Source organism: Bos javanicus, chromosome 24 (assembly GCF_032452875.1).
Source record: "Bos javanicus breed banteng chromosome 24, ARS-OSU_banteng_1.0, whole genome shotgun sequence".
In the NCBI taxonomy this organism is placed as follows: Eukaryota; Metazoa; Chordata; class Mammalia; order Artiodactyla; family Bovidae; genus Bos; species Bos javanicus.
The window spans coordinates 58,329,591-58,342,231 of NC_083891.1; the positions used below are offsets into that span (position 1 = coordinate 58,329,591).

The 12,641-nt window shown below is 47.9% G+C and overlaps 1 protein-coding gene across 1 annotated transcript in view; it reads right to left on the minus strand.

The window, feature by feature from the left end:
• Window positions 1–1,489: 1,489 nt before the first annotated feature.
• Window positions 1,490–12,641, minus strand: part of CCBE1 (collagen and calcium binding EGF domains 1) — a 236,927-nt gene continuing 225,775 nt past the window's right edge. The window contains exons 8-11 of the mRNA XM_061400345.1: window positions 12,068–12,207; window positions 11,952–11,987; window positions 11,183–11,218; window positions 1,490–10,283 (exon numbers count right to left, since the gene is read on the minus strand). Of these exons, the coding sequence (XP_061256329.1) occupies window positions 10,050–10,283; window positions 11,183–11,218; window positions 11,952–11,987; window positions 12,068–12,207 (446 nt within the window). The 3' untranslated portion in view covers window positions 1,490–10,049. The remainder of the gene's footprint in view (window positions 10,284–11,182; window positions 11,219–11,951; window positions 11,988–12,067; window positions 12,208–12,641) is intronic.

The following is a 12,641-nucleotide window of genomic DNA, read 5'->3' on the forward strand; positions in this document are numbered from 1 at the left end:
CCCACTGCACTTCCAGCTCCCGGAACTGTAAGAAAACATATTTCTGTTGTTTAATCCCCCGGTCGTGGGACTTTGTTCCAGCAGCCCCAGGAAACAAACACGCGTCTCTGTTAGTTCCCCAGAACCAGCAACTGCCCCCCCTGCCCTGGCCGAGTCGACCGTTGTGTGTGGAGCGCCCAGCAACTGAGCGCAAGCTCCCACTTAGCCCAGCGGGTAACCGCGTTATCCAGATGTGGGCAGGTGGTGAGAATCCGCACCCAAGCTGGGGGGCGGTGCAAAAGCACAGGCAGCCTTTTCACAGCTGTAGTGGCCTGGCCGGGAGGAAATGAAGCGGACTCTGCTGGGAACCAGGACGGGGCACCTGAGGTTACCAGCCAACCCGCACGCATGGAATATCCACAGGCAATCACCCAGCTTTCGGTTCACTAAGCTGATTGTTCCACCAGGAAGGCTGGAAACATCCTACAGGGAAGGGGTCTTGGAGATTTGCATTGGCTGCTGTTCCATTCGGAGGGTCCATGAAGCTTTTCTCTGCGAGGGCTGGCGGTCTCGTGTGGCCCTGGCGTGGACGCTGTTGAGTGGTGTGTGTGTGAGACGCTCCGCGTGCACGGGGACGGAGAGGCGGGCCCGTGGGCACGAGCTCTTACCCAGCGCTTTTCATTCATAGCACTTATCACAGCTTGTAACTGCATACTTCTGTAATTAATTCATTTTGCCTGGAAGGATCTGTGTCTGTTTTGCCAAAAATCTCTAGGAGGATGGGGATTATGACTCTTTGCTCCCCCGTGTCTGGTTGCACAGGGCAGTGTGCGGCAGACAACAAGCATTTGATAAATATTTGCTAAAGAAAAGTGAGATGTATGAACATAATTTGGGGGGCGTTTAAGGCACGCTGATAGAGTGCTGCGTGTTGCTTAGAAACAGCCTTTCATTATGTGACTCCACCTCCCACGTGGCCCAACTGATGAGAATCCCTTTCTTATCTTCACACAAGGGAATTTCAGCTACCATGCATGCAGCTTTTCCCCAAACTCTATTTTAACCTCTTTTTTAGGTAGTCAGCCTTTTTTCCCCTCCAATGGAAACTTTACATGGAATTCTAATCCCAAACCAATTGAAGGCTGACTTGGTCATGGTGCAGTGGGAGTTGCAGGGGCCGGGGTTGCGGGGGTGGGGGGGTGGGGGGCCCTCACAAGTTTCTCCTAAAGCATCTCCAAAGGTCTTCAGAGAGTTCTGGGTTGAAAAGCCCACCATGGGGGTCCTGGGGGATTACCCCAACTGGGGAGGTGAGCCTCTGAGCCTCAGATTCAGTGGAAGCTGGGTCCTAAGACCTTGGCTCAGACTCAAATGCTGGGACTACAGCCAGCCCCCCAGGGGGTAGCCTACCCAGAATGCGGGTTCTGGCTCCTAAGAGAAACTTCTTTGTCCATCACCTTGTATACAGACTTCTTTAGGACTGGGTGTCAGGACAAAACACAGCACAACCATGTAAGAAAAATAACTTTGTTATTAGGCATTTTTCATCTTATCAAAAGCACTTCATAGTATCACATCCATAACTGAATACTAGCTCAGTTGTCATATGGACCTGTTATAAACAATGAACACAGCTGCTGAAGTATGTGGCTAGGCACTGGAGATAAAAATAGAGTCCCAACACACGCGGAATTCCCCAGCGTGCTTGCTTCGAGGATCTCACATAAAGACTGTGAGGTCCCTGGGGAATATGTAAACGGGTCTTTCTTTTCTAGGATATCTCTAAGGCGGTGTTTGTTGCAGGAGCATGTGAAGTCCAGAGTTTTATGCTTTAACAATTACAGTCATTTTTTTTTCTCAAATGGAAAATTATTTTTTGATTTCTTGCGAAACATACATGCTAACTGTGCCAGGAAAATTTTCATCTGTTTCCCTGAACTCATTATTAAAAACTTTAGATGGCTCTATTCTACTAGTTGTTTGGCCTGGATTCCTGTGGATAAATTTCCTATTCAGGGAAGGTTATCTGAAAGATGTTAAGGTTACATACTGAGGCTGCTCTGTGACAGGCTGGAGTCGGGGGAGGGGGGAAATGAGGAGGGGTCTTCTGTCAACCCAGGGAGATGCCTGGTCACCAAGGATACCGTCCCCCACGTGCCTGGGGGCAGGCTTCAGGAGCCGACAGCTGCACGAACCCCAGACAGGGAGGTTGGCACCTGGGGGAGGACACGCCCCCTGCCCATACCAAACGCCAGCGTGCACTTTTTCTTTACCTGCTTGGCTGTGAAACACACTTGTCTGAGTTTATACTAGAAATGACTTTAGTTGGTGTTCATTCCATGGCAGGTGTCAGAAAACAGAGGAGGAGAGATGACAGCCTTCCTTTAGCACTGCCCCCAGGCTTTGGCATTGTAAAGCTTGTAATGTCTCCCTTTGCAATTGGAAAGGGAGGAGGATTTTCTTTAACTAAAATGTATCCCCTCCTATTTTGGAAAGGAGAATTTTATGTCCATTGCTTTCTGAAACAGAGCCAATCTATAAAGTCCTATTCTAAGTTCTAGTTATCAGAGTGCAAAACACGGAAATCAACATTTCTGGGAAACACCTTTCCCTCTATGAAACACGAAGCAGATCACTCAGACTAACGAATTTTATGCCCCCTTCTCCCCGAAAGCCTAGTCTATTAGGTTCTAAGCAGAAGTCCTGTTTAGACAGTGAAGCTTGGGTTTTCCATCCATAGCTAAAAGATATATTAGGAATAACAATGCATTATTATATCTTATCTTTGAAAAATATAATTTGGGTATACAGAGTATATATTTTATCCTATGGTAGTAGTCCAAGTTTTGGAAATATGAGGATAAATAACTATTTTACAAGTTGTCCAATCCAGCAGCTTGAGATGATAACATACAGGTTACTGTATATTTTGCTAGAAAATCCTATCCAGAATCGTCTCATAAATCCCAGATATTACCGGCTTCCATTCATCCCGTCACCTAGCTTCTGGCCAAACACACAGTTTAGTTGCATTTTACGACTACTCAATAATATAGAAGAAAATCCCCGATATTTCTACATACAGTTCACTGTTTAAAAGGTAATAAAATTCCTCATTAAAAAAATCAAAGATGAAGCTCATTTCTCATAGAGCCTATGCATAATTTTTTTTTTTTTTAGCATTCATCCATCCACACACTTTAAATACTGCATCCCACAAGCAGGCAAACATTAAATACATTCCAGATGGGAACCAACATCTGCTGGATTCATCTCTGGGAACCCCGGTGGGTGAGGGCTCCTGCGGTGAAGGTTAGGTTCCGGAGAGACTGAAGGGGGCAGGAGGGATCCCAGGAAAGGAGCTCTGAGGAGGCGTCTGCGTTCAGCTGTAGCGTTGGGGTGGACAGCAGCCAGGGACTTGGTGCAGGAAAGAAACAGTGCAGTCAAGTGCTGGTGAAAAACTCGGCCACCAGCTGGCTGATGGAGCCCTGTTTCTAATAGGATGGGGACGAGGGGAGAAAGGCTGGTGTCACTTCAGATTTGCACACGTAGCCCTTCCTGCTGTTCTGAAAGAAGACTGAGAGGTGGCCAGAGAATAGCCACCGTGATTGTCTTTAAACAAGCTCTCCCAGGAGAGTGAAATGATAGCGGCATTAAAGGAGATGGAGAAAGAGAAGTAAACACAAACCACCAGGAAATTCAGGGGGACACTGCAAGGTAAGAGAGGGGAACACGAGCAAAGAGAAGCTGTAACAGTGGTCTTGTGTGATGCTCAACACACGGGCAGAGGTCTCCTGAATGGGTCCATGAAACACCATCCTGCGTGTCGAATGACAAAGCAGACATGAAGAACCTGTGAGCTGCCCGTTAAGATCACGAGCTCCCCCAACAACATTCCAAAGGAACAGATGCTCCTAGGGGTCCCTTGAGCACTTGCTCCTGGGGATCCAGAGAAAGCCTTTTTCTGGAATGTGGGTCCCTGTAGGACCCAGAGGTGTAAGAGCAAACACGACTCCAGGGGAAGTTTGGGAATATAGTTTCCAACTGCTTCCTGTGTTTGCTGGGGAAGGGAAATCAAGAAGACCTACAAGAACTGGAACTTGGACTAAATTATGGAAAATTAAGGAAAAATGGGAAGGGTGGGAAGGAAATTTTTGGCAAATGAGGAAGACTATTGTTTTTCCACTCCCCATTCAAGAGATCTTTCAATTATGTATTATTTTCAATATGCTGGCAAGCTTGGCTGGCCCCAGACAAGCGCTTCTCATGCCTGGGCTCCGTGGCTCAGTTGTGTCTGACTCTTTGTGACCCCATGGACTGTAGCCTGCCAGCCCCCTCTGTCCATGGGGATTCTCCAGGCAAGAATGCTGCAGCGGGTTGCCATACCCTCCTCCAGGGGATCTTCCCAACCCAGGGGTCAAACCTGGGTCTCCTGCATGCAGGCAGATTCTTTACCATCTGAGCTACCAGGGAAACCCAGGAAAAGTGGAGTGGGTAGCCTATCCCTTCTCCAGGGGCACTTTCTGACCCAGGAATTGAACTGGGGTCTCCTGCATTGCAGGCGGATTCTTTACCAGCTGAGCCACCAGGGAAGCCCTCAGTTTACCTGCTTCTGTGATGCAGAGGTGCCCCTGCCCAAGGATCTCCTGTTTACCCCTCACCATCACCCCACTCCCCTGCCAACAACTGAAGCCAAGCAACCTCCTTCCAGGCCTGACCTCTGCTGTCCATTGAGTCAACCTGGATCACAGCCTAAAGGCATCTGGTGGGCATCTGGTCACAGCCAGGAAACTCTGCACCTCTCCCCAAGGGTCAGGTACCTTTATTTAACAAATAATCTTGTGGTTTACTAAGCAAGCCCACTCATTCAATCAAATACCGGGTTGGCCAGAAATTGCTCCAACATTCGGGAACGTTTTGGCCAGCCTAACAGCTTTTAAATGTCCTGGCAAACCAGCAGCTCACTGTTCTTATGAGAGCCAGGGCACTGCACTCACTCACTTTTTGTCTTGAAAACAGCATTTATTCCTACAGCGAGAGTAATTTTCTTCTTTGAATCGGATACTTATAGATAAGTGTGGCATGAACCCTTAACAATCACGTGCGTGGGTGATAAACTGCTTCAGTCATGTCTGACTCTGTGCGACCCCAAGGACAGTAGCCCACCAGGCTCCTCTGTCCATGGGATTTTCCAGGCGAGAATACTGAGTGGGTCACCTTGCCCATCTCCAGGGGGTCTTCCCAACCCAGGGATGGAACCTGCGCTGCTTACGTCTCCTGCGCTGGCAGGCGGGTTCTTCACCACTGGCACCCCCTGGGAAGCCCTCAACAGTCGTATCTGAGTGTCACTATGTGGCCACTTACAGGCAGTCTGTATGGGACTGTGAGTTTTCTCCATCTATTCTAATCTCCACTCCTCTTCTGTCTTTAATCAAAATTACTAAAGTATTAGTTGCTCAGTTATGTGCAACTCTTTGCAATCCCATGGACTGTAGCCTGCCAAGTTCCTCTGTCCATGGGCTTCTCCAGGCAAGAATACTGGAGTGGGTTGCCATTCTCTTCTCCAGGGGATCTTCCTGACCCAGGGATGGAACATGGGTAAACAAGGTTGGGTAGGAGGATAGAATATTTTAAATCTGTCAGATTGACAAGGAAAAAGAATTACCCACCGAGGCAAATACAGATTGCCGTTTCCCCCTTTTCACTAAAAACGGGTAATTTTGATATGGAGGTGTAGCAGTCTATTTTGGGACATGTATCTATATATTTTTTAAATAAATAAACTAATTCTGGAGTGACTGTGAGGAGATACCCCATGTCGAAGGGCAAAGGAGAAACCCCAGCAAGATGGTAGGGGGGTGAATTCGCGTTTAGAATCAATCCCCATTCCCGCCAGAGACGCTCAGAGCGCCCAAACAAGGGCACCAGGACCCAGGGACCCACAGAGACTGAGCCAGAGCTGTGTGCGAGCGTCTCCTGCGGAGGTCCGGGTCGGCAGTGGGCTCCCGCAGGGGCAGGGCTCTGGGTGCAGCAGACCTGGGCCTGGCACAAGCCCTCTTGGAGGAGGTCGCCATTAACCCATCGTAGAGCCGCCAGAACTTGCACAGGACTGGGAAACAGACTCTTGGAGGGCACAACAGAACCTTGTGCACCAGGACCCAGGAGAAAGGAGCAGTGACCCCACACGGGACTGACCCAGACTTGCCCAGGAGTCTCCAGGAGTCTCTGGCAGAGGCGTGGTCGGTGGTGGCCTGCTGCAGGGCTGGGGGCACTGAGTGTAGCGGTGCCTGCATGGGACCTTTTGAAGGAGGTCGCTATTATCTTCATTACCTCCACCTTAGTTTGGCCCCAGTCAAATAACAGGGAGGGAACACAGCCCCACCCGTCAACAGAAAATAGGACTAAAGATTTACTGAGCATGGCCCCACCCATCAGAGCAAGACCCAGTTTCCCCCTCAGTCAGTCTCTCTCATCAGGACTTTTCCATGAGCCTCTTATCCTTCTCCATCAGAGTGCAGACAGACTGAAAACCACAATCACAGAAAACCAGCCAATCTGATCTCATGCACCACAGCCCTGTCTAACTCAGTGAATCTATGAGCCATGCCATGTAGGGCCACCCACGACGGATGGGTCATGGTGGAGAGTTCTGACAAAACGTGGCCCACTGGAGGAGGGAATGGCAAACCACTTCAGTGTTCTTGCCTTGAGAACCCGATGAACAGGATGAAAAGGCAAAAAGACAGGACTCTGAAGATGAACTCCCCAGGTCGGTAGGTGCCCAATATGCTACTGGAGATTGGTGGAGAAATAACTCCAGAAAGAATGAAGGGATGGAGCCAAAGAAAATACAACACCCAGTTGTGGATGTGACTGGTGATGGAAGTAAAGTCCAATGCTGTAAAGAGCCATATGCATAGGAACCTTGGATGTTAGGACCATGAATCAAAGCAAGTTAGAAGTGGTCAAACAGGAGTTGGAAAGACATTTTTAGGAATCAGTGAACTAAAATGGACTGGAATGGGTGAATTTAACTCAGAGATCATTATATCTACTACTGTGGGCAAGAATCCCTTAGAAGAAATGGAGTAGCCCTCATAGTCAACAAGAGTCTGAAATGCAGTACCTGAATGCAATCTCAAAAATGACAGCATGATCTCTGTTCATTTCCAAGGCAAACCATTCAGTATCACAGTAATCAAAATCTATGCCCCAACCAGTAATGCTGAAGAAGCTGAAGTTGAACGGTTCTATAAAGACCTACCAGTCCTTCTAGAACTAACACCCAAAAAAGATGTCCTTTTCATTATAGGGGACTGGAATACAAAAGTAGGAAGTCAAGAAACACCTGGAGTAACAGGCAAATTTGGCCTTGGAGTACAGAATGAAGCAGGGCAAAGGCTAACAGAGTTTTGCCAAGAGAACTCACTGGTCATAGCAAACACTCTCTCCCAACAACACAAGAGAAGACTCTACATATGGACATCACCAGATGGTCAACACCGAAATCAGATTGATTATATTCTTTGCAGCCAAAGATGGAGAAGCTCTATACAGTCAGCAAAAACAACACCTGGAGCTGACTGTGGCTCAGATCATGAACTCCTTATTGCCAAATTCAAACTTAAATTGAAGAAAGTAGGGAAAACCACTAGCTCTTCAGGTATGACCTAAATCAAATCCCTTATGATTATACAATGGAAGTGAGAAATAGACTCAAGGGATTAGATCTGATAGAGTGCCTGAAGAACTATGCACAGAGGTTCGTGACACTGTATAGGAGGCAGTGATCAAGACCATCCCCAAGAAAAAGAAATGCAAAAAGGCAAAATGGTTGTCTGAGAAGGCCTTACAAATAGCTACTAAAAGAAGTTAAAGGGCAAAGGAGAAAAGGAAAGATATACCCATTTGAATGCAGAGTTCCAAAGAATAGCAAGGAGAGATAAGAAAGCCTTCCTCAGTAATCCGTGCAAAGAAATAGAGGAAAACAATAGAATGGGAAAGACTAGAGATCTCTTCAAGAAAATTAGAGATACTAAGGGAACTTTTCATGCAAAGATGGGCTCAATAAAGGACAGAAATGGTATGGACCTAACAGATGCAGAAGATATTAAGAAGAGATGGCAGGAATACACAGAAGAACTATACAAAAAAGATCTTTACAACCCAGATAACCATGATGGTGTCATCACTCACCTAGAGCCAGACATTCTGTAATGCGAAGTCAAGTGGGCCTTAGGAAACGTCACCACAAACAAAGTTAGTGGAGGTCATGAAACTCCAGTTGAGCTATTTCAAATCCTGAAAGGTGATGCTGTGAAAGTGCTGCACTCAACATGCCAGCAAATTTGGAAAACTCAGCAGTGGCCACAGGACTGGAAAAGGTCAGTTTTCATTCCAATCCCAAAGAAAGGCAAACCAAAGAATGCTCAAACTACCGCACAATTGCACTCATCTCACACGCTAGTAAAGTAATGCTCAAAATTCTCCAAGCCAGGCTTCAGCAATACGTGAACCGTGAACTTCCAGACGTTCAAGCTGGTTTTAGAAAAGGCAGAGGAACCAGAGATCAAATTGCCAACATCCGCTGGATCATCGAAAAAGCAAGAGAGTTCCAGAAAAACATCTACTTCTGCTTTATTGACTATGCCAAAGCCTTTGACTGTGTAGATCACAATAAACTGTGGAAAATTCTTAATGAGATGGGAATACCAGACCACCTTACATGCCTCCTGAGAAATCTGTATGTGGGTCAAGAAGCAACAGTTAGAACTGGACATAGAACAACAGACTGGTTCCAATTTGGGAAAGGAGTACGTCAAGGCTGTATATTGTCACCCTGCTTATTTAACTTATATGCAGAGTACATCAAGAGAAATGCTGGACTGGAAGAAGCACAAGCTGGAATCAAGATTGCCGGGAGAAATAGCAATCACCTCAGATGTGCAGGTGACACCACATTTATGGCAGAAAGTGAAGAAGAACTAAAAAGCCTCTTGATGAAAGTGAAAGAGAAGAGTGCAAAAGTTGGCTTAAAACTCAACATTTAGAAAACTAAGATCATGGCATCTGGTCCCATCACTTCATGGTAAATAGATGGGGAAACAGTGGAAACAGTGAAAGACTATTTTTTTGAGCTCCAAAATCTCTGTAGATGGTGACTGCAGCCATGTAAATAAAAGATGTTTGCTCCTTGGAAAAAAAGTTATCACCAACCTAGACAGCATATTCAAAAGCAGAGACATCACTTTGCCAACAAAGGTCCATCTAGTCAAGGCTATGGTTTTTCCAGTAGTCATGTATGGATGTGAGAGTTGGACTATAAATAAATCTGAGCACCGAAGAATTGAACTGTGCTGTTGGAGAAGACTCTTGAGAGTCACTTGGACTGCAAAGAGATCCAACCAGTCCATCCTAAAGGAAATCAGTTCTGAATATTCATTAGAAGGACTGATGCTGAAGCTGAAATGCCAATACTTTGGCCACCTGATGCGAAGAACTGACTCATTGGAAAAGACCGTGATTGAAAAGATTGAGGGCAGGAGGAGAAGGGGATGACAGAGGATGAGATGGCTGGATGGCATCACCAACTCAATGGACATGAGTTTGAGTAAGCTCTGGGAGTTGGTGATGGACAGGGAGGCCTGGCGTGCTGCAGTCCAGAGGTCACAAAGAGTTGGACACAACTGAGTGAGTGAACTGAACTGAAACTCACATTTTCTTAGAACTCTTTCCCCCTTTTTGATAGTCTGCCAAATTTTAAGATAATGTGAGTACCTAATTCAGAAATTATAAGTCCCTGGAAAATAAGGAATTCAAAGAAAAGCTGCCCTGTAGATTCTCTGGGGGAAGCACTGAAATCAATCATTTCGTTCCTGGTGTCTTTAGGATGTCTAGCAGGAGACTCTGTAAACAGTGTCTGGAAGAGGAGAAGTAGGAAGAAGAAAGGGAAAGAGTAAAGAAAATAAAAACGTATCTCTTTTTAGGTCTCCAGTGATGTTTTGTTTTTGTTCTTTGGAGGATTTCACTGCAGGGGAAAACACTCTTCCTTTGGCATGACGATGTGGGATGCGCTAAGGATAGAAGTCTCTGGCGGCTCCGGAGGCTCTTGTCTCAGTTCTTCCGGGGGCGTCATCTCCAGAGCCCATGTCCAGGGTCTCTGGATAGCTGGGAAGTTCCTGCAGTGGCGGGGACTCCTCTACTGAAGAGTGAGTCCGGTGCCCGAACACCTGTTCCTGCAGTTCGGTGATGTCATTACGGATTTCCGCCAGCACGATCAGCAGGAAATCGAAAGAACCGGGGGGTCCCTGCACAGGAGAGAAGAGTCAAACCAGACGACCAGAGACCTGCCCCATGGCTGACCCAGGGCTCCCGGAGGTGCCGTGGCCGGCCGCCCTGCCATGTGCTGGTGACCACCTCGCCAACTCTGTGTCTCAAACGGGGGAAACATCAGGCCCATAAACAACAGCTGGCGGATGCCGCCCTGTGCCCCTTTACCTCCCAGATGTGCTGTGGTGGCACACGGACCTCTCCTAGCTCTCAGACTCCGTCAAATCTGGTAGAATGACGAAATCTGAGAATGCCCCTCCTAGGTTACCTTCCAAAGAACCCTAGGAGGCGCAGAGCAGTGGTTAAGAGGCTGGGCTTCTTTTGGATTTGAACCTCAGCTCTGCCACTTCGGATGTTGTAAGATACACCTGGAAACAGACTTAGGACATGCAAGGGTTTGGAATCTTAAGAGAAGACATTCCAAATAAAGATTGTCATCATTGCTGTTTAGTCGCTAAGTCATGTCCAAGTCTTTGGTGATCCCATGGACTGTAGCCTGCTAGGTTCCGCTGTCCATGGAATTCTCCAGGCAAGAACACAGGAGCCATTCCCTTTCTCCAGGGGGTCTTCCAAACCAAGGGATCAAACCCACGTCTCCTGCATTGGCAGGTGGATTCTTTACCGATGAGCCACCAGGGAAGCTCAAATAAAGATTAGCCATGACAAAAACAAACAAAACCAGGAAGTGGATTTTTAAAACCCAACCAGGTGCAAAAGGCTCTTGTGACTCTTCCTGTAACCACGAAGCTACCTGTGGCCAGGCTGAGCCACAGCTGCAAGGGGCCGGCTATTGTTAACAAACCAACTAGGAAGGCTCCCCCGAGAGGGAGCCCCAAGCGCGCTGCCCTGGGGAAGCAAGACAGGTGGGGCTACTTACTGGAGACCCTCTGGGGCCCGGTGCGCCTCTTTCCCCCTGAAAACAGAAGGGTCGGGGTTAGCGTCTGGGCCACATGGGTGCCAGCACCCCCGCCTCCATTCAGACCCCACCACTACCATCTCCCCACTCAAGGCAGCCAGTATCTCCTACGGGAAGCAAATGCCAGCTTCCCGCTGCACTCTTGGGGCCGCTGCTCTGAACCTAAAGGCTTGAGTTAAGCCTCGCATTTCCATTTCCCCAGGGGCTGTGTGTTTTCCAAGCAGATCCTAAAGGAAGGAAGCTGGTGTTTCCAGACAGCGTGTGGAATGGCTTAGAAGCTTCTAAAGTAACTCACACTGACTTTTTTATGAGGCCAGTGGGGCAGGCAGCCCCCCCAGAGCGAAACCACCCACTTGCACAGGCTGGGACTTCTCCTGTTCTTGACTTAAACACAGCAAAGAAATTAGGAACACACGTAAAACAGCCCCACAGAGAAGCCTGGCTAAATAGAAAAACATGCTACCATGACAACCAGGAGGCTTAATGTTTATAGGGGTTGTTTTTTCTTCCAAGTGGTTTTTGCGGCTGTTTTTGTTATTATGGTTGTTCTAGATCTTAAGAAAATGGCTTTTTAGATTTTCCTCCCAGCTTTGGGGACAAAAAGTATATCTGTGTCTCAATTCGGCCACATGCAAAGCGGGTCAGTGAATCGTGCTTCAGCTCCAGGTGATGCTGCAAGCAGGTGGAGACTGAGGAACCGAGGCGTGTAAGGGCCACTCGGAAGACTCACCTTAGAGCCATCTCTTCCTGGGGCGCCTGGCGGACCCTACAAGGCAAAGGGACCTCGTTTAGCAGAAGGCACACGCGTTCCCCAACCACGGATGGAAGCGCTGGTGAAATACTGACCACAGGGCCCCTCCGGCCTTGCTTAATGTGGGACAGGTCGGGAGATGGTCCCACGGGTCCCATCGAGCCCCGCGGGCCAGGCTGCCCTGGGGGGCCTGGGATCCCTGGGAAGCCGGGGCTCCCCTTTGGTCCTGGTGAGCCTGCAATCAAAGAGCATCTCGTTAGTCCACAGCCCGGGAGGAGGACGAGGACTCTGGCTGGCTGACAGTCCAGGCGCCCCTTGCAGCTGTTTCTCTTTGCACTCTGACCTTTGCCTTCTGACCTCTCCACTGACATGTCCCATAGGCATTTTGATCATGACCAAAAATTGCTGTCCGTCCCCATTCTAAAACATTTCTTGTATTGAAATACTGTTGACTGACAATGTGTTAGTCTCAGGCGTTCAGCGAATTGATTCAGACTTCACACTTCTTTCATGGAACTCCCATCCCCACTCATTCAAGCCAGAAACTTGGGAGTCTTCCTATAAATACCTCTATTTCCATAAGCTCCTCATCCAATCAGTGACCATTTCACCTCTTCCACATCTTTCACCTCCTTTAAGCTCTTTAATTTCACCAGTCTTGAGACCATC